General features: G+C 44.4%; 1 protein-coding gene across 2 annotated transcripts in view; it reads right to left on the bottom strand.

Annotated features, from left to right (window-relative positions):
* Window positions 1-24,551, bottom strand: part of CDH5 (cadherin 5) — a 29,186-nt gene extending 4,635 nt beyond the window's left edge. For both annotated transcript variants that reach the window (XM_071440186.1, XM_071440187.1), the window contains exons 1-9: window positions 24,364-24,551; window positions 8,342-8,543; window positions 5,836-6,124; window positions 5,632-5,748; window positions 4,776-4,940; window positions 4,202-4,389; window positions 2,231-2,484; window positions 1,509-1,651; window positions 843-967 (exon numbers count right to left, since the gene is read on the bottom strand). In XM_071440186.1, the coding sequence (XP_071296287.1) occupies window positions 843-967; window positions 1,509-1,651; window positions 2,231-2,484; window positions 4,202-4,389; window positions 4,776-4,940; window positions 5,632-5,748; window positions 5,836-6,124; window positions 8,342-8,543; window positions 24,364-24,389 (1,509 nt within the window). In that variant the 5' untranslated portion in view covers window positions 24,390-24,551. The remainder of the gene's footprint in view (window positions 1-842; window positions 968-1,508; window positions 1,652-2,230; window positions 2,485-4,201; window positions 4,390-4,775; window positions 4,941-5,631; window positions 5,749-5,835; window positions 6,125-8,341; window positions 8,544-24,363) is intronic.
* Between the last annotated feature and the right edge of the window lie 2,657 nt (window positions 24,552-27,208).

The raw sequence follows: 27,208 nt of genomic DNA, 5'->3' as shown, positions 1-27,208 counted from the left end.
ATTTCTGGGAGAGGAAAGGGACTCTCTTCCTGGAGAAGGAGCTCCTTCTGTCTGAGCAGGTGTGGTGGAGGGAGTGGTGGGATAAGGCTGGTGCTGAGCCAGAGGGAGCATGTTGGGTGGTGTGGCTGCTCTGCACTCTCTCTATTTTTTTCTATATATATATTTCTATTATTTGTATTGTTGCTATTACTGTTCGTTTTCTTATCTCATTGCTGTTTCCACTAAGTTGTTCTTATCTCAGCCCATGATCTTTCCCTTTGTGCGTCCAGTTCTCTTCTCCATCTTAAATACACTAAACTGGTACCTCCCCTAAGCCTTGACTCAAATTGTCTTAATCAAACAAATATTATAGTATGGGCTGAACACTTGTGTCTGAGACCAAACATATAAATCCAAAATACCAACGCTGTGCCAAGTAGTAACAATTTGGATGTGCAGATCCCTGCACTCTGTGACTACAAAATAATGTTCCATGCAGCAATGTTTCTCTTACTAGTTTGAAATGGTTTCCTCCTCAGTATCACATTCAAGCATCTGTGTGATAGAACTGAGTTGCTGATTCCTGCTGTGCAAAGCTTGACTGTCCTTCATGGCTCAGCTGTCAATACACAGATGTGAGAGCCTGGGGGGAGAGGAGCTGTGCAGCCCATGTGTGCAAGCAGATAAAAGTCAATATTCCAACACTGCAATATCCTTAAGAGATATTCCTGATGTTTTGGAAATCAGTGAAATAATCGGGTGTTTTGGCATGCAAACTGAGACTCACTTTTATTAAAAGACATCTTTTATTTGAGCTGACAAGCAGTAATTCAGGTTTCAGGGAAATGCTCTCCCTGTCTCACCTTTCCAGGTGCAGCATTTTCACACACTCGGGGTTCCTCAGGAGAAACAAGCTCTGGAGCATTGTCATTGACATCATCCACGATGACGTGCACGTGGGCATGGGACTCTCTGTCGGAAAGGCGGCCTGGAATGACAGCAGGGCACAGCTCACAGCCCAGAGTCCCCACACCTCGTGCCCCCTTCTGTGCCTCCCACATAATGAACGTTTTCTAGCTCCATCATAACTGAAACTTTCCCTGTGAGATTGAGATATTTTCCTAAAACCTCTTGTAGGGGTTAAATCAACAAGGATTTTTCAGGAGGAAAATGACAGTAGATTATGGCTTTCCTGGTTCTTCCCACTGCATGCTGATGGACTGAGCATTGTTCTCTGGCACTAAAGCAGCAGGCACAGAACATGTCTATATTGTGAAATATCAAACCAAGCTGGGACTGGCCTGCCCCACTCCCTGGAGCTGAGCAAAGACGGGTCAAATCTTAAAATGATCTCTGACCTATTTGTAGGGACTTGTTTGATTGGGAAGATGATGATGCAAACCTTGAAGTGCTCCTTTCATTGCTGGCTCAGCAGGAACATGCTGTCAGGTTGTGCCTTTCCTTTTTGACAGCCCTGCTGGAAAGGTGTACCTGGGTTTCTTTCCAACTGGGAAATGGGTGGCACTCACCATCTTCAAGGATCTCCACAGCTGCCACAGTGATGTTGTATGAGGAGCTGAATTCTCTGTCCAGAGGCTTGGGAAGTTGAATAACTCCGGTATTGGATACCCTGACGTAGTCTCCATTAGGATTTGCTCTACGCTGAATATATCTGGATTTTGTTTAAAACAAGATATGTCAATGCATAGCTGGTAATGCTGTGTTTCATTTCATTTCTTCTCAGAGGAAGGTCAGAGATTTCTTGTGTGACAAATTACATTAATATCTTGAACAGGAGGGCTGACAATATTGCCCTAAAACTATGCAAGCTCTGAGAGTGAAATACATCTGTGGGAAGAGTTTCTGTATTATTGTACTTTGCTCTTTCAGAAGTCTATTTTCTTCTCTAAACATATGATTGAGAGAGCTCTTGCAATAAAAAAAAAATAACAATAAATTATAACCATGGAAAAATATCCAAGTTTATATTTTTTTCCCTAAATGTGCAAATGTTTTATCAGTAAGTCCATGTGGTAAAGACATGGGTAGATGAAATTTATATTCAGCTTTTGGTGAGCATATATATCCATGGCTGCAGTGCTGGAAAAATTAAATTGGATTATCTTTTGTTTTGTTTGGCAGGCAGATTCTAAAAACATAGGGCCAAAGTCTGGGTTCTTTGTCAAATTCTTGGTGCTCTTAATGGATTCTGCACTTTCAAGCAGAATTGCTAAAGCTGGTGTTGTCTTACCTGATTTTCCGTTTAGCTGCGTCGGGGTCCTCGGCGTGGACTGAGCCCAGAGTTTTCACCTCTGCGTGGTTTTCCCTCACCTTGAACTCGTAGGGGAGTCTCCTGAAGACAGGGGGCTCGTCCACGTCCGTCACCTCGATGACGACGCTCGCGACGCTCCGGGGATTGCCGGGCTTGAAGTGCCGCAGGTTCACGGTGGGGTCGGTGGCCTCGATGCTAAACCTGTATTCTGACACTGCTTCGAAGTCCAGGGGCTAAAAACAAAGAGACAGTTACAGATATTCTTTCACTGGTGATGTCTAAGCAAACTTTCCACTGGCTCTCTGTGCAGTTTTAAGATCTGTGCTTTCATTCATGTTTGGCAATGTTACCAAATTTCATCTTGGCTGGACCCATGGGAGAGCATTTCCCAGCTGAACTTCTCTATCATAGCGTGGCTCGAGGTACCTCTGCTGTGGGACAGATTCATCCAGTAGTTTAAGTTCAGCAAAATAATGTTCTTTTGGGTTAAATAATTGTCTTTTTATAATGCTGTAACTACCAGACTTGGTGAGCTCCTGTCCCCCAAAGGCTGGGGAAGAGATTCTCCTCTTGTCTATGCTTTGTGTTCTGAAGGCACTCAAGGCAGACTGCAGATCTGCACTGGCTGACAGCTGGGGCATTCAGTGAGAAATGACATCCTCTTCCCTGTTTTTCCAGTTGCCTGAGACTAAAAAAGGAATCACACAATGGGAGGAAGGCCAGGAGCTTGGGCAGTAAGAAATGATCCTTTCAAAGTTTCCTTTGTTCTACCACCTGAGATTCTAGGAGCGCTGAGATTCACAGCAGTTATGGTACTCTTGTTTTCCTTTTTGGGCAGACATTGCAAGGGGAAGTGATGGGACTTATCCAGCAGCTGACATTTTATCTCACATGGCTGTGTATTTAAAATTATGACGTGTGCACAGCCAAAATCACATTGGAAACAGGGTGAACTTTGCCCACTGTGTGCTGGAGGAAAAGCTGGTTCCAAATCCCTCAGGGAGGGTGTGTGGGGTCTGTGACTGCTCCTCCTCTGGGCAGGCACTGCCTTCCCCAGCTCCTGGGAAGCTGGGGAAGAGCTGCACCTGGTGAAGGAGAGCTGCTCATACCCAGTGTGACCACAGCCAAGGATTTTACTGCCAGTCTTGAAATCCTTGGTACTGTTTTTCCTGAAAGTTTTCTCTTCTTAATGACATTTCTAGTCTTAGCAGTTACAGAGAGGCATTTGGAAGGGAAAAACACATTCCTGTCGATCTGAGGATTACAGGAGCTGATTTATAGTCCTTTCTCCTCTTTTTTTTTTAACAGCAAGTCAATGAAATCAATGAAGTCTTGGTTTGGCAATGCTCTGCAGCAGTCCCTCGGTACAAATCATGTGGGTTTCAGAATTTAAAAAAAACAAAGAACAGACCCTAATAAAGGCTTTGGAGAGTCTTAAAGACATAAGAAATTAGTGGGGAAGCTCTTTAAAAAAAAGCTTTTTCCTCACCCTGAGGAAAGCGAGGGATCTGTGGCTCGAATTGGAGCAAATACCAAACTGCAAAGACACTTTAGAAAGGAGATCACATTTTCTGCTTTGGTTTCAGGTGGGCTTCAGAAGGGAAGGATTCTTTGACTTGGCCATTTGGTTCAACTCTTAAATCACTGTTTCTTTGAAGCATCCAACCATTTGAAGTTTGAGAGAACCCAAAGCACCTAACCTAAATATCTGACACAGCCCCCACTGCCCTCTGCAGTAATTCTGGAGTTTTTTAGGTCTGGAGGTTGAAAAGGACTTGAAATCACCAGCTCTTCTTCATCCAGAGCTCAGAGAGCTGGTGTTCAGGATCAATATATTTCATGCTGACTTTCATGTGTTTCTGTTTTTTCCTGCTGCTAGTCCTAAACCAAAAATATCACTTGTTACACATGGAAAACCACAAGAATCATCTTTGTTATGGGGAAAAGTACCTTCTTTGGCCTAATGATTCCTTCATTTGTGTATGGATTTGCTACAATGTCAAAGGTGTCCCTGAACTCTCCTTGGATAAAGCTGTATCTTGTATTTCTGTGCTGTGGTTCGTCAATATCTTCTACTTTGACTCTGCCAACTTCTCCTCCTACTGAAACGTTTTCAGGAACTTTAAAGTGAAATGATGCTGTTAAAAAAAAGAGAAATACATAAGGAGTGTGTACATGGAAGTTAGGACTCAGTTAAAACTGTTCTTACTTGACAGATGCACATAAAAATATTTCATTGAGAATTTAGCATTGTATATCTCTAAGACATGTGAAAGCATAAATAATACCCCAAATTGTCAAGATCTTTAGCAAAGGGATGAAATTAATACTGATTTTTGTTTTCAGCTCTAGGTGTGCATTCCCCAGGAAAAGTGGCCCTGGCTGAAACACAGAAGAGCTTCTGAACATGTAAAGTTGTTTTGGCCATTTTTAAGGAAAGCTGAGTTGTGCAGGACCATGAGCTGCTCTGGCTGTGCTGTGGCAGCCCTTGGCTGCAGGGTGGCTCAGGGCTGGGGGCACTCACAGTGTTTGAACTCTGGGGAGTTGTCATTGATGTCGGACAAAGCGATGATCACCGTGGCTGTGCTGGAATCCCCAGAGAAACCTGGAGCATCTTTGGCTTGAACAACAATCTCATACGTGGATTTGGTCTCTCTGTCTAAATTAGGCTCTTTTGTATAAATCACACCTGTGAAAAAATAATATTGGATACAATTAGATTTTGCAGCATGTCCAACATCTCTTCAATTTTGGTGGCAAATTTTTATCTTTTTTTTATCTCCACATAGTCAGCTTTAAGTACCAATCTTACAGTGGTATTTTTCAAGAAATGTTAGAAATTTTCCTTCGTGATGGAATGTTTAGGAGAGCTTGTGCAGAATATTCCTTTTAATGGATCTTTAACCTCTTTACCTGCTTTCTTTGCTCTTGCAAACTAGTGTGGTTACAAGAGATACTGACATTGGTTTTAAAACTGGGCAAAATTTAAGCAAGGAAGTTTAGGAAAGCAAATGATTATTGATTACTGAATGCTGCTTTGGAATTTGTGTATTCCCTTTTCATGTTTGGTCACTGGAACAGTATCTATGCTAAACTGAAAACATGAACCCAGCTCCTGGTTAATCTTTCCAAAGGTGGGAAAAAATGATCTTTATCTCCTCATTGTGTTCATGGCAGCTGATATCCTGGTTTTATGAGTTCATTTCTAGATGCAGACAGTGGCATTGTGGAGTGTGAATGAAAAACCTTTTTAATCATGTTTAAAATGATATTTTTGAATGATTATTCCTCTTTTCCAGAATGAGAAAGCCTTAAACCTGTGTTTTCTTCAAAGGGTAGGGTATGGACAAAGTGTAAGGACATTCGTGTGCCTGACTTACCAGAGTCATCAATGGTGAAATATTCCCCTCCTCTGGTGACTTCGTAGGTCACGGTGGCATGACCCGACACTGTGGGGTCATCAGCATCCACAGCTGTCACTTTGGTGACTGAGGTTCCTAGAGAAGGATTGTCAAGGTACATATTAATATAAGTGGTACTTTTCAAGGCCAGCCGTGAGGGGAGGTGAGTGCTGGAGGACATACCCACTGGTGACATTTCTGGGACAGAGCCATTGAACACCTTGTGTACGAACACGGGGGCGTTGTCGTTGATGTCGTACACCTTGATGATGAATCTGGAGGGGCGCTCCAGGGACCTGTTGTTTGTCCTGTCGATGATGAGGGCTGTCAGCTCATACTCTGCCTTCTTCTCCCTGTCCAGCCTCTCGAAGGCGTACACGTCCCCGCTGGTCTCCTCCACCTTGAAGATGGTGTTGGCGAATTCGCCCTCGATGATGTACTTGGCGTTCTTGTTCCTCACGCTGGATGTGATCTGGGAGCAAAGAGTCATTCAGGAGGATAAAGCTGGGTGCAGCAGAGTGTCCTGGAGAATTCACACAGCCAGGAATTCCTCACCCACTGGGAACCCTCAGGGCTTTTGCTGTCAGCTGGGACAGCACTGAGCAGCACCACAGCAGCAGCTGGGCTTGTGGGATGACACTTGCACCCTTGCACCCACACTGAAACTTCCTTGCTTATACAGAACAAAGCTTTTTTTAAATCATACCTCATATTTCCTAAAGGTCTAAATTGTTCATGCAGCCAACACTTACAAATAATTAACTGCATTATGTCTGAAATAACATGAGACACCTTCAGTCTGAGTGACTTTTGTTTGCAACTTTCTGGACCTGCCAGGGTTTTTTGCTCAGTTTCACAGGATTACAGGATGAAATCTGTATTCACAGCTCCTGACATTATTCAGCATTAGCCTCTATTCCTTAGCATTTAGCAGAATTCCTGCCACAGCTGACAGCTTTCTTGTGCTCAGTCACATACAATCCCTTATAGGCAGTTTTTAGGCTCATGGTATGATAGGAAGGTTACATTTCTACCCTGTAGATTTAAAAATTTAAGGTCATAAGCAGAGAAGAGGAATGAGCATTAATCAGTTTTAAAATATAATTTAATCCAATTCTAAATGCTTTTTGCACACTAGTTGATCTGCAGATACCATAATGATACTTCCCTTTCTATACCCTCACACATACAGGGACACTGCTAGAAGATTTAAATCCCAATTTTCCATGCACTATTTCAGTATTCTTATTTCAACCAGCTAATTATCAAGGATTGCTGGGTTTGACCAAGTATTTCCATCCTTTTGTTACTGATGTTATTATAAATGTCACCTGTTGGGTGTTCAGGATTTGATTTATCCTGTAGTTGTCATTTACTGTTGAGCGTTGTTTGAATTTCAGTTTTCTCTTTTGAAATGTGTCATTAATATTTCCACCCCTCATTCCTTAATCATGCTTCTGGCAGCTGGCACTGCTGGAGAGCAGCTCACAACTCTGGAGATGCCACATGAGAGATAACCCCACCCTTGTCTCAAAGATGGGATAGTCTGTGCCTTCTTTCTTGATTTTTTTTGTACCTATTCAGTGTAAAAAGCATAAACCTCTCAGAATGCCTTTTCTGGTGCTGAGGACAAAAGGAAAGCACTGAGTGGTGCAAGATAAAATCCAGATGTGCCAGCAAACTCCTGCAGCTGTCCCTCAGCCCTGCCTCGCTGCTGCTGGGGCCTTTCTTTGAAGGGTTAATCAAGGGCTCAGTGCTGCAGGAGCCTTCAGGAGATTGTGCTGCATAAACACCCCAGAGCTGGACAAAATGAGAGAATTACTCTCATTTAGGACAGCTCCAGGGATAGAAGCTGCTCCTCAGTCTGGGGCTGAGTTGGTCTGAAAGGAGGCAGAGATGCCTCGTGGGAGCTGAGAGGACCCTGTGGCTCTGTGCTTTCTCTGTGGTGCTTTTTTGGCAGCCCAGAGCAGCCAGCAGGGCCTGTTGGACTCTGCTGGGACAGCCCTGACAGATGTGAGTGCTGCACAGGGCAGGGAACGCTCAGCTGCTTCATCTGCAGTGCCACTGTGCATCCCTTTGAGAGGCTGCACTGGGAGAACCTTCCAGGGCTTGTGCAGGGGATGATTGGCTTTTATGAGCACTGCCCTGAGGAACATGAGTTTGCAACCAGGTCAATGCTCGTGAGTATTTTTAAAAATTCTTTGCTTTCGCTTTATGCAACAACATTTTTGATTGTGTAACGGTATTTCGAAACATAGCACTCGTGTTTTGAGTTTTGAGAGATGTAAACTGTTGTTTTTTTTATTTGCTGATTTTTATTTTTATTTGCTGATCTCTGAGGTTTCTGAAAGAATCTTATGCTGCCAGGAAAATCCTGACATACATCAGTCACCAGACTTCCTTCCCAACCATGCACCTGCAGGTGATGTGGCTGTTCCTGCATTTGGAATCTCCAGACCTGCTATTCCCTTACATTTACTTGTATTCTTCAAAGGAATTAAAATTCCTATGGCACTGCTCTTTTCACTTACTCTTTGCCCACATTTTGAAGATTTTAACATGTTAATATGTAAGTATTAAGTCCCATTTCTATTTCCTTTTCATTTCTCCTGCCTAGACTGCAAACAAATACTGCTTTTCAAGATCCTCATTTGCTATTTTTAGTAATTGCTCACAGGTTGCTGCTTACCTTGCCAACATGGTGTGGCAAAGGTGTATCAAGCTCTTCTTGGATGTGCAATTGGTTCCATATCCAGTCTCTCTTTTGGCGTTTGTGGCTGACATCATTTGAACAAAGGTTTTGGGTGGATTTCTGACTTCTTCCATCAGCAAATGCTGGGGCCAAGAACAACGAGAAAAGTAGAATAAGGTGGCTCATCTTCTTCTGTAGCCTAGAAAGTAACATAGAAATGCAAAAATATAAATAACAACAGAATCAGATTCAGCAGAGGGAGCACACGTGGAAGTGCAAATGGAGATTCCTTCTGTAGGGAAGTCTGATCACTTTGTTTCTTCATTTGCCTCAGCACCAAAATTTGAAGGCTTCTTCCTTCTATAAAATAGTTTTAGCTGGATGAAAACTGTAAAAAAACAACACAAAGTATTTCAATGAAATAAAAAGTGAGCTTTGGATGCTGGTGTCAGAGGCAGCATCCCCCTGGTGACTGTCATTGCTCTGAGAGCACATTCAGGGCTGAGCTCCCCATGGTGCCCAGGGCCAGGCCAGCCTGGCACCACAGCTCAGCTCTACTGGAAATGGAATGTTCAGGCCTGACAAACCCAAATGCAGTGTTTTGACATGCCCCGAGACAAAATATGCTGTAGTCAATATGTTCCTATGGAAAAGATCGATTTAGAATAAAATCTGGGGTTTCTTTTGGTGGAAAACGTTATTAGTGTGAAATTTTCAATCAATTCCAAGTACAATACAGCAAATTATCTTTCTTTAAGGGCTCATCTATCGATTCAACTCCTTGTCTTCTGAAGCTTTTGGAGACTCACATAAAGTTCCTTTATCCCCTATTCCCTGACTTTAACATCTGCAAAATGATAATTTGTGAAATGATTTTCAGGTGAAACCAAATTTTTGCATCCTGTGTTAATATTAGCAAACTTTAGGCCTGACTTTCAAATCAGAGGAATTATTTTAATGTTATCTGATTCAAAGCTGATTCATTTTCTTCCTAAATTTCCCATTCCCAATATAAAGGACTGTCAGGGAACTTTAACACTCAAGTAATCAGACTTTAAATTGCACATAAATGACTTTCCATTAGCTTTTAGGAGCTGTCAGCATGCACATCAAAAATAAACCCACTAATTGTGATGAGAAGTTGACATCACACAGGCTGCTGGATGTGAGATTAAATTAATATTTTCATCAGGAAGGTGCTGAGACGTTTCCAAAATTACTCTCTGGTAACCAGGCAATCAGTGTTATCCCATGGTGCAGCATCAATGTCAGTTAAAAAGATTTTATTTATCATGAAATGTTTCTCTGCTGTACTTTTCTCTCTCTCACATTGTTGTACATAACCTGAGGAATGTTCCTCCTTTGTGGCTGGGTAGGAAGTGAAGAAGGTGCCTTTGAATTTGCTTTTTGGTAGATAAGCTGTGTTTGATACAGTTTTCTGGATTCAAACAAAGCCTTTTGATTTAGCTAGTTTTTTCTATTCTATGCCCTTAGCTTGACTTTGAATATTTTTAGAAAAAAATGAGTATAATTTAGTTGTTTTTCTATACTTTATTTGTGTAGATGGACATTTTACAACAGGAAACTGGAAGGCAGCGATATGATTCTGCTGTGATTGTGTAAGTCTGACTTTTATCCATAAAATTACAAACCACAATAACCAAAGGAAGCCATTGGCCAATGCCAACCAGCACAGGCTGCAGTTTGGCCAAAGAGCAGACTGAAGTGTTTAAAGAGCCTTTTTCTCTGGTTCCTCTGCTGAGTGGAGCTCTCCTGTAGTGCTGAGCTGCTGCCTGGAAGTTTTAAAACAGAAAGTGCTGATTGAATCTCTTTACATGAATGTGCATTTCAGCTGAAATTTAGCTGCCCCTTTCACTCAGCATGTCCATCTTTGTGTTTGTAGATTTTTAGGAGGCTTCAATTCCTTTAACTCCTGATTAATGGATTCCTTGTTCATATTTGTCAACCCCCCTGGGAAATGGATTGTTCCTTTGGCAGCAGTTTGGAGGTCCCTGGCTGCCCTCTGGCACTGCAGCTCAAGCACAGACTGAGGTGGGAGAGCCTCTTGCAAGAACTGACCTCTGCTTCACCTTTGGCAACCTTGAAGCTGCTCATTTTGGGAAAATGACAGTGCACTCTGGAGCTCTTTGCTTGCTCTTCTCCAGGGACATGGGAGTGCCTTGCCCCATAGGAGAGGTGACCCTGAGGACACTTTCCCCAGGACAGGTGACCCTGAGCACACTTTCCCCAGGACAGGTGACCCTGAGCTCACCTTCCCCAGGACAGGCTGACCCTGAGCACACCTTCCCCAGGACAGGTGACCCTGAGGACACCTTCCCCCGGACAGGCTGACCCTGAGCACACCTTCCCCAGGACAGGTGACCCTGAGGACACTTTCCCCAGGACAGGTGACCCTGAGCACACCTTCCCCAGGACAGGTGACCCTGAGGACACTTTCCCCAGGACAGGTGACCCTGAGCACACCTTCCCCAGGACAGGTGACCCTGAGCACACCTTCCCCAGGACAGGCTGACCCTGAGCACACCTTCCCCAGGGCACCATGCCCCTTTTCCACGTGGCAGCCCTTGCTGCTGTCCCTGAGTCCCTCACCATGCTCAGGAATGCCCTTCCCTGGCAGCACACACAGGGCAGTGTGGGCAGTGCTGCCATGGGGCTCACTCCTGTGGGAAGGGCACTTTCCCTGACTGCAGCTCCTGACAAGCTGTGCTAAATGCTCTTTTCTGGCTGTGACATTTCCCTTCCCAGCAGCTCTCACCCAGTGTGCAGAGGCAGCAGCAGAAGGGGACATTGCCATGCCTGAGCATTCCCACGGAGCCAGCAGCAAGGACATTTCTGAGGGATAACAGGGGTTGTTAACAGGTAGGATCAGCTTTCCCTTCTTTTTTTCTGTAGGGATCAGCTTTTCCTTTCTTCTGTGTCTGCTGGGCAGCCAGGACTGAGGGATGGGGATCAGGTGCACCCCTGGCAGCAAGGACTCCCCAGTTTGCAGCCTGGTGGGGATGCAGGTGTATGTCTGGGATGCTGCAGAGTCCCTGCCCTGCTCTGCCCCCACAGCCCTCTTATCCCTCTGTCCCTGGCTCATTAGCCCAACAGCTCCAGCTTCCTTTAGTCTAATCAGGCACCATAAATGTTCCTGAAAGTTAGCAGGGAGTGGTTTATTCAAGCAGCTGAGTTTCTTGCTGTGCTCTTAAATTTTCTTCCAGCAAATGATGAGTTCTCCCACCCATATTATTCATTTTATGTGTTGAATTATTTTAACAAATAACTCTTGGTCTGCAGGGTACTATAGACAGTTAACTGAGAAATTCTGGTATTCAAAGTGATTTGTGTGACACATGACTCATATAGTGCAGTTTCTTCTTCCAGACTGGGAGTAATTATTTAAAAATGTTGGGTGGAGATACAGACAATACTGTACTAATTAAAAGTTTGCATTTTACAGGTTGTTTTGGCAAGTAATCAACTGTAAAGGTGATGAACAGCTGATATAAATACAGTCTCCACATAATGAAAACACATTGGATGAAATATTCTTATGAACATTTGTGGGTTTTTTTTCAGCTACTTGCCTCTCACCTAGTTTACTTCTAACTCTAAAAGTGTGTATTAATCCTTATGAAAGGTTAGTAGTTTAGCTGGAAAATAAATTTGTTCTATGCTTGTATGTTAAACAAAAGTTAAATCAGTTTCTGTTCAGAGCTTTTAGGACATGAGGGACAGTTGCCTCTGAAATGATTTATTTTCCTGGTCAATCATACAAAAACCTTATGCTTATCTTTGAGAATTTTTCAGCATCCAAAAAACCCCAAATGGATAATGCAGAGTGGTGATAATGAACATTCTGGGAGAGAAATTTGCTAAAAGTGGCACGAGATATACGAATACACAAGAAATCCAACACATTTTAAAAGGGTCATGTCTGTGTTGTTGAGATAATTTGCATTACTGATTGTGAGAAAGGCTGGAAACAAAAGTTTATTTTCTCTTACTGGAATCTGAATGATTTAGATTCTTACTGGAATCTGAATGATTCCAGTAAGAATCTAAATGATTCATCTAAATGAAAATGAAAAACCCCATACAAAAAAAAAAAAATTAGTTTTTCTTGGAGCAAACGGCACTGAAAAATTATTTTTCAGATGGAAAAAATATACTTTGATAGACTATCTAAACACCTCCAAAAGTGCTCAATGAAACCATGGCAGATACAGAGAGCAGAACCTGGCCTGGTCTCAGGGAATAGAATGACTCTGAACAGCCTGGCCCTACAGAATTCATTTGAACTTTAATTTCTCATCTATAGGACGGGTAAGACTAAAAGTAAATGTGTGACTGCAGCAGGACCTAAGGAACAGAAAGTTGGCACACCAAACACAGGAGGGGATAAATTATCTTTTTCCTTTGCAGTGCTGTAGTTTTGGTGAGCAGACAGAACATCATTAAAAGCAAATAGCCTGAGCAATACTTAATGCAGCCTCTCAGGGGCCACAGAGGGCTGTGCAAGCCTGGGCTGATAAAGCTCCTCATGTCTCTGACAGCCCTGCAGGCAGATAAAAACCATTGTCTGCTCCAGAAGGGCACTGGAGCCCAGAGCACTGAGCTGTGTCTGCGGTGTCCTGGCAGGGACCTGAGTGACAACGGCCTCAGGTTCTGCTGTCCCTCAGCTCAGAACTGCTGCCCATGGCTCTGCCCAGCTCCCAGGGCAGCAGCAGGACATGTCCCCAGCTGTGCCCTCAGGTGTGACCCCACTGTGTCCCCTCTGTGTCCCAGCTGTGTCCCCACTGTGCCCTCAGGTGTGACCCCACTGTGTCCCCACTGTGTCCCCACTGTGTCCCCAGCTGTGTCCCCACTGTGTCTCAGCTGTGTCCCCAGCTGTGTCCCCACTGTGTCCCCACTGCATCCCCACTGTGTCCCCACTCTGTCCCAGCTGTGTCCCCACTGTGCCCTCAGGTGTGACCCCACTGCGTCCCCACTGCCTCCCCACTGGGTCCCCACTGCGTCCCCACTGTGTCCCAGCTGCATCCCCACTGTGTCCCCACTCTGTCCCAGCTGTGTCCCCAGCTGTGTCCCCGCTGTGTCCCCACTGTTTCCCAGCTGTGTCCCCACTGTGCCCTCAGGTGTGTCCCCACTGTGTCCCCACTGTGTCCCCACTGTGTCCCCACTGTGTTCCCTCTGTGTCCCCACTGTGTCCCCACTGTGTCCCCACTGTGTCCCCACTGTTTCCCAGCTGTGTCCCCACTGTATCCCCACTGTGTCCCCACTGTGTCCCCACTGTGTTGTTATCTCTGCTCCCATTCCCCTCTGTGCTGCTGCTGCTGGGGCTCCCGTGGGACAGGAGCTGAGGGCACCCGGTGACAGCAGGAACTGGGGAGGTCCTCAAACCCCAGTGACACTGAGAACAGCTGCCTAATGAAATTGTGCAGTTTTGACTCAGAGGAATCTTTTTTTTTAGGGTTTTTTTTTTTTTTTTTGGTTGGTTTTTTTTCCATTTTTGGCTGTACTGTGTGGCGGGGCAGAACTCGGTGTTTCTGTGTCTGTCACATGTCCCAGCAAGGCACAGCAGTGCTCTTTCCTGGGAACACTCTGCTGCTTGTTCCTTTCCAGGTTCTTGAGCTGATTTCAGCAGTGCCTGACTACCTGGGGCTGAGTTTTGATTGTCCTTGTATCGATTCTGTGCATGTGAGAAGTGATTTCCACTGATGATTAAACAGCCTGGAATGCAAATGCCTGCCTGGAACTGGTTCTAAAATGCCATTTTGTATGCAATGATGGTACCTTGAAGTAAACAGCCACTGTGATGACTAAACAATCTGGAGTGCAAATGCCTGCCTGAAAACTGATTGGAAAAATGACATTTTCTACTTGGGATAGTACCTTTGAATGAACAGACACTTGAGCAATATCTTAAGCAAACTTGCTTCTTTAAAAATAGCAGTGTTGTGAGAGCACTCGTGCTGCATTTGGTGCTGCTCAGTTCTTGGTGTTGGCGCTGCAGCAGGGTATCAACACAGGTGAGGACAAAATTCAGCACTTCTCCTTTGGGCTCCTCATGTTTTCTTTCCAGGGAAAAGGAGAATTAATTCTAATCTGAAATGGCTTTGTGATTTGAGCTTCAAGTTTCTGGTAGGCCTGGGGGGAATTTATTAATGATTGTTTTTCCCTGTCTGTTCACCAGAAAGTTTCTCCTGGATGACGCAAAATACAACTTCACCTCATTGGGTGGATGGAGTCCTCAGCTAAGACAGATTTCTCTTTTGGAAATGAAGAAATTTGACTATAAAAGACCTGTAAATATTTGCTTTGTATACATTGAATGTATATTGCCTTGGTGGACAGCAGGCAGTCAAATTGTGCTCCAAGTCTTTCTGTTAGCTCAGATACAGAACTGGGAAGAAAATGAGGGAGGCAAGACCCTGGTTTGGTGGGTTTTTTAAACTTTTTCCTCTTATTTTTATCCTCCTTTTCTTTTTTCTTTTTCTTTTCTTTTTCTTTTCAAAGAAGCAAAGCCACTCTCCAAGTCAGTGTGTGACAGCCCCAAAGATGGGTGAGCAGCAAAAATGGATCTTCCCAGGAGCCCTGCCAGAGATCCTGACAGCCCTGCCTGCATTCAGTGAGTGACTGCTGGTCCCAAGTGCTGCAGGGAATCCTGAGAGGAGGCAGAGTGAGGGCTGAGGATCAGAAATGCATGGTCCAGGAAGATTTTGGTGGTAAACAGAAAGAGTGAGGGAGGAAGATCCCTTTTGTTCCTTGCTGATAAATCTGACTGAGTTGGGAGGGTCCTGTCAGACAGTGAAGCACCAAGGCCCAAAATCTCAAAGGTGCAAGGATTTTTAACCTCTGCTGGTTTCTCTCAATTTCTAGCTAATTTTGTCTTAATATGCATTTTCTTAAAATTAAAACTTTCATTAAAAACTTTCAAAAGCATATTTTGCAGTTTTTTGAAAGAAAAATGCTGTCTGTGCTCCTGCCTGATTTGTATCTGATAAAGAATGGAAACAATTATTTATTGAATGTGTGTTTCTGGTGTAGGTCCAGATTCAGTTTCCTGTTCACAAACACACATTTGCTTGGCTTAGATCTTGATTTCCTTTACATAACACCTGCACAGCTCAGAGTCAGCTCTGAAATTGTCTTCTGTTAGAATTCAAGAAAACCTCAAAGAATCTCTGTTCCTGGGGATATTTGGGAGAGATGGGCTGATAGATTGTGCCTGCTTGTCCTGCATTGTTTTGGTACCTGTAGCCTTTTGTGGATAGTGTTAGTTTAAATATGTCTGGGGATCTGAAACTCTTCTGTTTGTGGAAACGAATCCCTTACATGATCTAATAAAAGAAGACCTGGAGAAACTGTACAAAATTGTGCAACTTCCACATAGGTCAAGAAAATCTAGGACTTATTTTTCTGTGTTATGTCAAAAATCTTACCCAGGAAAATGAGCCACCCCTCAGGGGCTGCTCCTCCAGGTCATGTGCACAAGCTTTGATTCCTATTCTCATTTTAAATTAAATAATTATCCTGTCAATCTGTAGTAATCTGGTTTTTAGCTGAGTTTCTTTCTTGTAAACCTGGTAACTGAGAAGCAAATTAAATATATGTTAATGTTTCAGTTACTGGACTGTTCATGTACCTTAAGGAGGGACTATTTTTGGACTGGATAAATTAATAATTCTTGAATGACTTCTATTATTGAACAGTGCTCTCTTGAACTGAGGGTTGTTTGCTGTGGATGACAGATGTGATGGAGATAAAACAATGCTTTGGAGTCATTAAAATGAGCAGTGACAGTACAGATTTCCTTCTCATCAGATTGGTGATGCAGCTAATTGTTGTTTTAGGGAATGACTGTTTTTCTGTGACCATCCTGGTATGTCCAGCAAGAAATCCCATCTTGGTAAATCTGCTGACCTTGTGGCCAGAAGAGAAGCAGAGGTGAGGGTCTGTCAGAGGCACACTCAGTCTGAGGGAGCTTTAGCAACTCACAACCTTCCTCACTCCCCACTCCAGGCAGGTCTGTCTCCTGCAGGGGCAGAATCCCTGCTTTGCTCATTGTCCATGATCATGTTGGATGTCACCACAGAAGCTGTAGAGACACTTGAGAGCTGATGAGAACCAGTTTGAAAGGGGACACGTACAGAGCATGAAGCACTGAAATGTTCTGGGGCTGCTTGGGGCTTCTGACTCTTTCTCCTATAGTCACATGATGCTTTACTTTCCCTGAAGTATTCCCAAAATGGATTAGAGTCCTTTAAAGAAGTGGTATTGTCCAGTCTGCCCATGCACAAAGCCTTTTACTTCATTACAAATATGTCAGTCCAAAATACAAGGGGTAAAATGTGCTTAAGCACAGTGCCCAGTATAAACACAGCTGCTGAAATATTTGTGATTAAATTATTAAACCAATTTTTGATTTTGTTTCATAGCAAATAAAAACATCATCATAAACAGAAAATTTTGGCTTTCCCTCAGTTGTTGACAGCATTAATCCCATGGAGTTTAAGGTCCCAACCTACTCTGCTGTAGCTTTTTACAGCCTCTGGTCCCTGGGAGCAGGTTTGTGAGGGCTGAGTGAGAGCAGGGGTGTTCTGGTGTTAGGGGATGTGCTCAAACCCACAGGCAGAATTTGGGGCTTGGCACAGAATGTTCTCACCTCATCATCACTGTCACTCACATTCTGTGCTCTCTGGCTTAGAGCATTCCATTTATCACAATCAGAAATCCCACAATACCTATGACTGCTCTGATTTATTTACTTGGCAGATGTTGCAAGGGTGAAACAAACAATCAAATGACAGAAAATTTGCTCTTGGCCACATGTCTTGTGGTGACAGTTGTCAAGTGCTTTTGAAGCCAGAGCCATTGTGGGGGTTAACTCTGGGTTAAGTGCAGCCCTTCTGCTCTGAAGTGAGCTGATAAGATGGGTGGGATCACCCTGCACGCATAGTTTGGAACTGCAGACATTTCCCTCTCTGAATTCCTCCTCCAAGATAAAGAGGAAGATACCTCCCATCTGGATTAATTATTGATAAAGGCAGATGTTGAAAACAGTGATGAAGTGCCAGTGTTGCAGACAGGCAAGAGCTCATTCCCTTCCCTGCATCCAAGAGCAGATTCCAGGGATGCTCGGGTTTACTCCCCCTGGGCAGGGGCTCCAGTCTCACTGACACATTTCCCTGGCTGTAGATCCAGTTCTTCCCTTGCTTCCTCGGAGCCAATTTCCTCCTGCTCATCCCAAACTGAGGTGGCTCAGTGGGATGAAGGTGCAGGAGTCTCCCTGAGCCCCCCTCATCCCCAGCACCCCCCCTCTGATGCTGTTTGATTTTGGGGGAGCAGGAGGACAAGAGAATCCTCCAAAAATTATTTGCTCATTCCAGTGCAGAAATGGAATAGTTTGGGCATCTTGGAGGTGTTTGTGATCACTGCAAAGATTTCTCCAGCCTCTCTGACCAGCTTTGCTCCCTACATTAATGGTGTGCACCTTTCAGACTGGCTCTGCTTTGGTGCTTCCCCTGCTTGGCTCAGCTCTACAGAGCTTGGCTGAAGCTGCCACTGGGTGTTCCAGAGTTTGGCCAAGCTGAAAGAATACAAGGTACAAATAAGAATAATGTATTGAAGAGCTTTCTCCATTTCCCCTTTGCTTCCACATAAATCCTTAATATCAGAGAGGCCTCCTAGCAGAGATCTCCAGCTGAGCCCCCCTCATTAAGGAAAAGTCCCTCTCCTTTGAGGAACCACTTGCAATAAATATGATGTTTTGAAAAGTACAATGTAGCTGTGTTAAGAGCAGGTAAGATTTTTTCCCCCTGTTTGTCTTTAACAAAAGCTCAGGAGCAGGAGTAGCTGTGTGGCACAGGAGCATCGTCCCCAGGTCCATAAGTGACATTCACTGCCCTAATCTGCCCAGAGAAACCCTGCTCAGCTGCCTGTGTGTGCTCATTCCTTTGTCCAGAGTGTTCTCTGGGGTAGCTGAATGCATCAGTATTTCCTCTGAAAATTAGCATTGTGGCAGATAAAGAAAGCATGCACATATACATAAATCTCTTGTTTTCTGTCTGGGCAAGAGGCTGAAAAAACAGGGTGTGTCTGGATAGATTTTGTTTAGTGTTCTGTATTTTTCTCCCTTTTTAGAATGTCTCATTCAAATGTCAGTTCATTCTTCTCAATTTCCTGTCCTTATCCAGCAGATCCAGCAGATTGTAGACCAGGCTTAATTAACTTTAAGACCTTTTATGTCCATCCCTACAGTTACAGTCCTTTCCTGGAACACTTCCATTGTATTATCTCCATGTGTTATGAGATGATGCAAATGATATTTTTACTGCTTTTAGGAATTTACAATGAGTCTTCCAATAGTTTTAGTTACAGCTTAGCTCTTGTCAGGAAAATCCCATCTTTAAATCAAAATAAAGCTAGGGCAGCAAATTTCCTCTTTAATGTGCTGATAAGGGAAAGCTGGAGAGCCTGAAAATACAGGCCCCAGACACAGGGAAGCTTAAAGAGGTGAGGAAAGCTGTTGTAAGTTGTGTGACTCTCTTCTGTGTGGATTTGTTTCTATGTGGGAGTGGTTATGATTTAACAGAGATTTTTCTTAAGCTGAGGTGGAGCTTTTCAGAGGCTGTGTAAGTGGAACATTTCTTTCTGCCACAGCTCAAGTTCTGATCAAAGCCACTGGAAAGCCCTTCTGGAGTGAATAAACCCTTTCTCCTCATCTGAAGAAGCTGCAGGTCAGTCCAAATCTGGCAGGTGATGCAGCTCATCACTTTACAGCAGGGAAAAGAGAAAATATATTCCACAGAGAAATGTGTCCCTTCCTTCCTGTTTGGAACTGAAGTCATGTCCAAGTGCAGCTCAGTAATTCAGGATCTGTTCTAATCCTAAACTTTTAGCAAAGCTGCTGCTGGCAAACCCAGGGTGCAAAGCAAAGGTGTTTGTGAGATGGTGCTGCAGAGGATGGAGCTCTGGGATAGCTCTGTCCCTGTGGAGTTCCCATTTCTCTCTTTGTAAAATGAACCCCCAGCAAAAAGCATTCCAGCTCTCTGCCCTCCCTCGTTCATTTGTGTGCTGGGTAAGGTCTGAATGGAACTAAAATGTGCCATCATTGTTTATGCTTTCATGAGAGCCCTAAATTATAATATATAATAAACCCCTAAATTACCAGCACTGAGCAAACAGCCAATATACACAAATCCACTGTAGCTTTGGGCTCCTAGAGGGGGTGTTGAAAACTCTGATACATTATTATTAATATTGATTGCTTGGCCTAATCCTAACATAGAATCACAGAATTGTTAAAGTTGGAAAAGGCCTTTAAGCTCACCAAGTCACGAGTAAACTGATTCTCTTGCAGACAGACCATTTATATCTGAAGGATAATGACAGCAAAAGCCAGAAAGAGAAAACAACGAATGAATTCAGGTCTAGGGCTGGAGGTAGAGGCAGGGACCATCCCATAACAGAATGGAGAAGCCAACTAAAGCCCTGTGCCAGGGGGATTCTGCTGAGGGAGCTGAGCCCATCCCAGGAGCCTTTCCCATCAATGGCAGGATTTCCTATCACTGGCAGGACAGCAGCAGCAGCCCTTGGTCTCCCAGGCCAGACCCTGGAAGGAGGCTTTGTGCTCCTTGAGGGTTCCCAGGGCACAGATTCACAGCAGATAGCATCACCAAAGGAAGGGGAACAGGAAGACTGGAGCTACCAGAGCATGGATTAGAAACGTGGACAAAGGCAGGAGAAGGAATTTGGTGGAAGTGGAATTTCCCTTCCCACTGTCCTGCACAATGAGGCCAAGGGCCCTGTGTGCTGCAAGAGCCCCCCTGGCCCTGCTGAGCTCTGCCAGGGGTCAGGGACACCCTGCAGGTGGGGCTGGGAGGGAGGGGATGCAGGGAAAGGACAAAGGCAGAGGTGCCACTGCTGCTTTGTGCCTTTGTAACAGATCTGGCACAAACAGAGGCCTCTGCTGCCTCGAGCTGTGCCACAGGATGCTGGGGAAAGTGCACAGCAACAGAAGGGGACAATAAAAGTGACCTCTTTGGGTTTTGGAAAGGAGGAATTGAAAACATTTTTGCCTTTTTGTCTACCTCTAACTACGATGGTGCTCTGTGTAAGTCCTTGCAGTTCAGGTAGCAATGCTGGGGCAGAAGAACACTCTTTTCTCTCTGCTGCTCTTTGGGAAAGTGCCTGTGCCACTCCCTAGTTTGTGCTGGCCTTTCTTTAAAATATCTGTCATTTTTCACTATAACTTCTGGCCTTTTGTGGCTAATACTTGATAAAGGTTTCAAATGCAGCTGCTAATCTATAGTAAGAGTTTTGCTCTCACACAAAAATACTTGTCTGGAGAAAAGTCTTCCAGAGTCTGCTCACCTCTTGACCCCTGGTCCATTCTCAGAGCACCAAAACTGGAGTGTGGGCAGTGCCATGGAGGGATAGGTTGCCCTTGTGCCCTTCTCCTGTCTTTGCCAGCCCTGGAAATCCCAGGTCTTGAGCTGCTCCAGGTCCTGTGAATGGGAGGGCTGGGCCCCAAATCCCCCTGCCTGCCCAAGAGATGTGTGCAGCAGCACAGGCACAGATCATGGCACAAACAGCTTCCCTTCCAGGAGATGACAGAACTTAACATATTCAGCAAAAGCTTGCATTCAAAATACAGCCAGTTCTATTCTTATTGACAGATCTGAAATTCTGATGCAGATGAGTGAAAATCAAATGAAAGGGGCTAATTTGTATTCCTGCACTCAAGAACTGCAAACAGCTTCTTCACAATTTATTATTGATTTTTCATATTCCAAGGCCAGGCTCGCTGCAGAATTCAGGAGGTGCAGTGCTGAGGGGTGTGGTGAGGAATTCATTCTGTGCAGCCTCTGGGGTAGCTCAGGTGGAGCCCTGGGGATGTGGGAGTCCCAGCAAAGGGCACAGGGAGGCAGCAGGAGCCCAGGGCTCAGCAGGCAGAGCCAGGCTTGGGCACCCTTGGACTGGGAGGGGATAAAAGCCCTGGGGTTCCTTGGCTGGGATCCCTCCTGGAGGCAGCAGCTGGGGCTGTTCTGTGCTCCTGCATGGGAATAAATGGCTTTATGGAATGAGACTGCCCTGGCAGAGCTGGGCTGGGGCTGGGAAGGAATCCTGCTCTGGCAGAGGGTGTGTGCTGGGTGCTGTTGGGTCCTGGAGCTGGGGAGGGGCTGCAGCCCCAGCAGGGACAGCCTGGGGTGGCAGTGGGGCTGCCTGGGTCCCTCCTGGACCACTGTCCTGGAAGGGTGGCAGTGCCTTCATTTCCAGACCATGCCTTCATTTGGCACAGGTTTATCCCCAGCATTTCTTGGTGAGACCCCTGGTTTGCAGGGGTCCCTGGAAGCTCCTCAGCAGCACAGCTGGTGGCTCCTGGCCGTGACAGGGACACCAGTGCTGGGTTTCTGTGTTTGCTACACCTGCATGGCCCTGGGCAGAGCAGAGCCCTGAGGGGAAGCCGACAAAAGCCTTTTATCATGGCCCAAAGGAGTGCCCAGCTCTGCTGCCCAAGCTCTGCTCTCCTGCAGCTCCCCAGGGCCTGCGGGAGCTGCTCTGGTGAGGGTGAGCTGGGCACCTCTGTGCCAGCCAAGCTCCAACAATCCCTGTCTGCTGTGCTCAGGGGAGCAGGGGAAAGCACTCACACCACAACTCGGAGGGGTTTCAGTTTGTAAACTCACAAGGATAACAAGGGAAACCCATTTGTAAAAAAAAATAAAAGAAAAAGACACCAAAGTAATTTCATACCCAGCAAATTTCTCACAAAGGGAAGCTCTTATTTTCTTCTTGGCACTAACATTAGAACCTCTGAATTAATTAGAACCTCTGAATTGTAGAATCTGAGCAAAACCTGCAACTATGATGGAAATGCAATGAAGATTCCTTACAGAAAGCTCAGCTGCCAGAAATCATCAGTTATCTTGATCATGTAAACCTTTGCTCTTTTAAAAAACAAAAATTATTTTCTGGCCTGATTTAAGCTTGTAGTTCTGTAGACACATACCCAGACAAGAAAAGAGAGTTTTATGAATTTTTTTTCTATTTTGAGTTTGAAATATTAATTGAATTAATTGATTTATGGAGGGATGGTGAAGTCCTTTTTTCCACCAGTGCTGTCAATCAGAGCAGTTTCTGAGCCATGCCCTGTGATTTTTACCTCTATCCTGTTTTAAGAGCAGTTTCCTCAGCAAGGCAGGATGTGAGGCAAAGCTGGCAGCAGAGCTGTTAACTCTGCCCTGCCTGTGTGCCCTGCATCTTGTGAGCTGCACCTTGCTCAGGGACTCAATTTCAGTTTTTAAAAATGCTTAAAGAACACTCTTATGGTCTTCTGTTAAAGAGCAGAGCTTTGGGAAATGCTTCCTCATGCATTGCAGTGCTGCTGTAGCAGTCTGAAAAATAACCCAGGTTTGTGGCTTTGTGGGCAATGCAGGAATGATTTTTTAATTGAGTTTATGCTTTGCTTTCAAATTAATTTGTTTTATTACTTGTAAATTCCCATTTTTCTCTGTAGCACACTGTACCATTCTAAGGTTTTCCTGTGCTAAATGCATCCTGTGTCCTTTTCTCCTGTGGGTCACCCTTTGTTTAAGGATAAAACAGCTCCTGGAGATACCAGAGATAAATTTCAAGTCAGCATTTCTGTGATTTGTTTCTGGTATATGGGTTGTTGTTACCAGGCACCAATTAACCTAAGATGAGAAGCTTTTGTAAATCTTTGGAGCATCCTTGCTTTTGTCTAATATATTTTCCTGCATGAGCATCTATAATACTGTGTGCTTTTACAAATGCTGATCTAATGATTTATATTCACAGGAGGCAGGGACACATTGATTAACTCTACCTTTGTTAACTGCAGAAACAGCCAGCTGGGAATGGTTTTGGGAGCTAAGAATGGAAGAGATTTTCTCACAGAAATTCATCTTCTTCCATATTTTTTTTCCTTGCATCTCTTTCCTTCTTTAATCTTTATTACAGTGTGACAGCCAGCATGGTGAGGTGCTGTGCACACTGACAGTCCCACTATTGCAGAATGGATTTCTTACAGAAAAACCACTATCACTTCATCTCTTATGCATAAATGCTTTGTCTCTGCAAGCTGCACAGTGAGCTTGTTAGTTCAGGGACCTGCTACACCTGCTCTAGGACAAGATAAAAGCCTTTTCAAACAACTTTTTCTGTCGAGCCACTGCTCATAAAATAACCCATCAGAAAAAAGATGGGTCTTTTTGAACCACTGAGATCAAGGAACCTCTGGAATAAGAATTGCTGGTCTTTTAGAACAAGGTCTGTAAAACCTGGCACTCCAGAGTTAGGGTGTTAAAGTACCTGGGACACTTTAAACTTGGGAATTAGGGGACCACATCTGCACTGACCTGGGTTTGCATGAACTCCCCTCTCAGTTTTAAACAGATATGCCAGAGCTGGCCAGAGCACACGGTGGCTGTCACCTCTTGGCCCTGGGCACAGGAAAGCCACCCACCTTACAGACAGACCCCAAATCCACTTCAATAAAACATTTGCACCAAATCCCAGCCCAGTGCACCTCTGCTCACTGCAAACAGCCCTGGAGTGCACCTGTCCACACCAGGAGGGAAATCCCTTCCTAAAGCCTTCACAGGTGCAATTGGCAGCACAATCTCCACCTCTTTTCCATTATGGATGAACATTGGCAACGTGATCTAAATAGTACAAAGCAATACCCAAAACCCCATGAAATGTGTATATATATATTTAAAATAATCTGGGAATATTATGGTATAGCCCAACAAAGCCAGAGATTTTCCTCTTCCAGTGTCAATTGGTAACAGCTCTGCTGTTTGTACTTAACTTGGCATGGGTGCCATCAGTGTAAGACCCAAAGAATTTGGTGGATATGTATAAAATTCATAGCCCATTTGCTGATATTTCTTAACTTATTTAAGACATTAGAAAATAATCTGGGTGGAGGTAAAAAACCCTTTGAAAAGAACTTGATGGCTGAAGGACAGAAAATAACATTTGTCTCTTACCCGAGTCCAAGGTGGCCAAGCTTCATTCTGGTACCAAATCAGGCAAACTGAACCCAACAGAATCCCAAAATGTGAAGCAGAATACAAAAAACGAAAATCAAATAGAAAGATCCAGTTCTCTTTTTGTGAAGCAATACTGGGAGTGTTCAGCTCTCCAGTCTCCAAGGTTTTCCAGCTGGGAGTCAGCCTTTCCCATCCTGCATCCCGGCATCCTGTTATTGTTCCAAGCCTTAGTAACCCAGGGAGAAGAGGGAGTGGAGGAAACAAGATAAACTTAGCATTATTATTGCTCTATCTACTTATTTGTTGCTGACTCTATGAGGGAACTGAATAAAAGGAAACTGGCTCTGAGAGAAACACCAGTGTTGGTCTGTTATTTGCTGTTGTTTTAGAGGAGTTTTAGCAGCTAGCAAATATCTGAGAGGAACTTTTGGTGACTGACACTTGATCAGCACAGGCTATGCCTGCTTTGCACAAACAGGACTTTCAAAGCTGTTTGGAAGTGTCCTACCTAGAAGAATTTTTATACCTGGAAACCAAAAAGGGTAGAGCCCTCCTGTTAATGAGACTGGGCTCCTGCTAAGCTCTGCCCGTGCTGGGTGTAAAGATGAAATGTCACAGTGTTTTTCACAGGTAAAGTGAAGACCTGAGGAGCAAGGCAGTGTAGGAGGCCTTTCAGAAGGAGAAAATGTTCATAGCATCTTGATTATGCTGAGTTCTAAGTCTGGAGACCACTCAGGGCACTCAGGAGGGGAAGCTTCAGTGTTAAACTGAGCACAAGGGTGTAGCTCTTGGCATTGTGCACTACAAATGAAAGAGGATTTTTTTCACTAAATAATGCAGAAGAAAACTGAGAAGTGCAGGGATTACTCAAAACACACTCTTTGGAACCACTTATAATAAATGTAGGCAAATGTTCAATGTATCTTAAGTATGACTTTAATAATTTTAATTATTGAATTAAATTTTTAATATTATTCCACAGTTAAATACTCTTGCCCCTATTTGTCATTACAGTCCAGCACAGGTGGTGGGATTGATTTCCTGCCTTGCCAGAAGGCTGAGGTTGGTCAGATTGTCTCACTTTGTCATGGTGTACAGCAGTGAAGATGAATGGCTCCTGAAGGAATTTGTTACATTAATTATTTTAAAAAAAGGAGACATTTTTCAAATTCTTATGCAAGGAGCTCAGAGAGTCCAGTTTCCTTGCAGGAAAATGAGCTGTTCAAGAAGCTGTGTCACTGCTGGGAGAGGAGCTGATAGGAGCTGTGCTCCACTGCTGGGAGAGGAGATGCTGATAGGGGTTTTTCAGCTCCCTGCTCAGGATGCAGCTCCCTGATAACCTGGTGCCCACAGCAGACAGGGGGCCCAGATTAAGGATTTGCCCTTGCAAGTGGCTCCAGCTGCATTTCCAGCCCCTTGTGCCTCTGCTGTCCCGTGTGGGGCTGGGACTGAGGGGACATTCAGGAAATGAGGAGGGAAGGGACTCATCCCCCTGCTCAGGGGGAAAAGAGGAAATCCCAGGGTTCTCTCTGTGTGCCCTGAGGCCCCAGCTCAGGTTGTCCAGGTCTGTTTCAATGCCTGCTAAATTACCTTCCTAGTATCTGATTTGCTTCATCTCCCCCAAAAATTTCAAGGTAAGAAGAGAGAAAGTTTCTGAAGGACTTTTCACGTGCTCTGCTCCAGAGCTTGATAGAAAACTGAAAACCTTTTGTAAGTTTAAGAGGAAAATACTTCCACTGAAATTTTAGAGACCTGATTTACCATCTCTAACCTTCCCATGATGCTTTATAGATTTCATCTGTGCTGAACTGGCTCTTTGGGTTTCCTTTCTGGCTGTGAGGAAAGGTCCACTGAGATTTCATGGAAAGCAGAACCAATTCTTGCAGCCCTCTCCCACCAGCAGCAGAACTGATGGTTCAGAGTGCCCTGTGCCCCTGGCTTGGTCCCACACATTTGCCCTGCTGTCCCTCTCAGGCAGTGAAAGGCCCCATGTGAAAGTTTTAAATGCTGGCAAACAGGATTTCTTGTAGATCTTAGACTTTCAGACTTTATCATTGTGGCCAAATCATAAGACTGGAACAATTCCTTGGTGTCTCATGTCTTTGCAATCCAGAGGGTAATGTTTCAAAAATATTATTAATTCACACTCAGTTCTGCTAATGAGAAAAATCCTTTGCATGATCAGACAACATTGGCAGGTATAATTACCTTTTAGTTGTGTCATTTTGGGTATGAAATATTATTTAACAATCCAGCTGGTGGAATAGAAGGGAACAGGTGAAAAATGAATTAGCAGGTACTGTCTGTGTGCCTCATGGATGGAGATGGTGGCAGAGCAAAAGGAGTGGCAATTTTTTACTTGTCATTTCATGGTGTTTTCCTGCCTTTCCTGTCTCCAAATGACATCAGGCCCTTTTCTGTTCAGCTCTGCTGGATGAGTTTTCTTCCATGTTATATCCAGCTGCCCTTACTGGATCATTTGCTTCTTTCCAGTGCTTTTCCCACAGTTGTTCATTAGCTGCTGCTCTGGGGCTCTGTGGCACCTGGGTCAGATATGTCTGGTTCAGATCAGCATCTCTTTCTGTGAAACTCTTGAGTTCAGCCTGTGTTATTGAAATGCAGTCTGAGCAATTTGCCAGTCTAGTAAAGTTTAAAATAGTCCTTCCTCTCTTGAATGATGGGGTAGAACTCAACTTTGCTTTACAGGTGCTTGTGCATAGTTTGAATTTGACATTCCTGGGAATCTGAAGTAATAACTGTCATCTTGCTACTGCTGAGAGGAATAATGTGTTATAATGGGCAGAAACACAGCCCTCACTCAGCAATGAAATCTGCTCAGTCT

Source organism: Agelaius tricolor, unplaced genomic scaffold (genome assembly GCF_023055355.1).
Source record: "Agelaius tricolor isolate 1412-34295 unplaced genomic scaffold, bAgeTri1.0.p SCAF_15, whole genome shotgun sequence".
Classification (NCBI taxonomy): domain Eukaryota; kingdom Metazoa; phylum Chordata; class Aves; order Passeriformes; family Icteridae; genus Agelaius; species Agelaius tricolor.
Note: the sequence above shows the minus strand (reverse complement) of the source record. Positions and strands in the feature narration are given on the sequence as shown.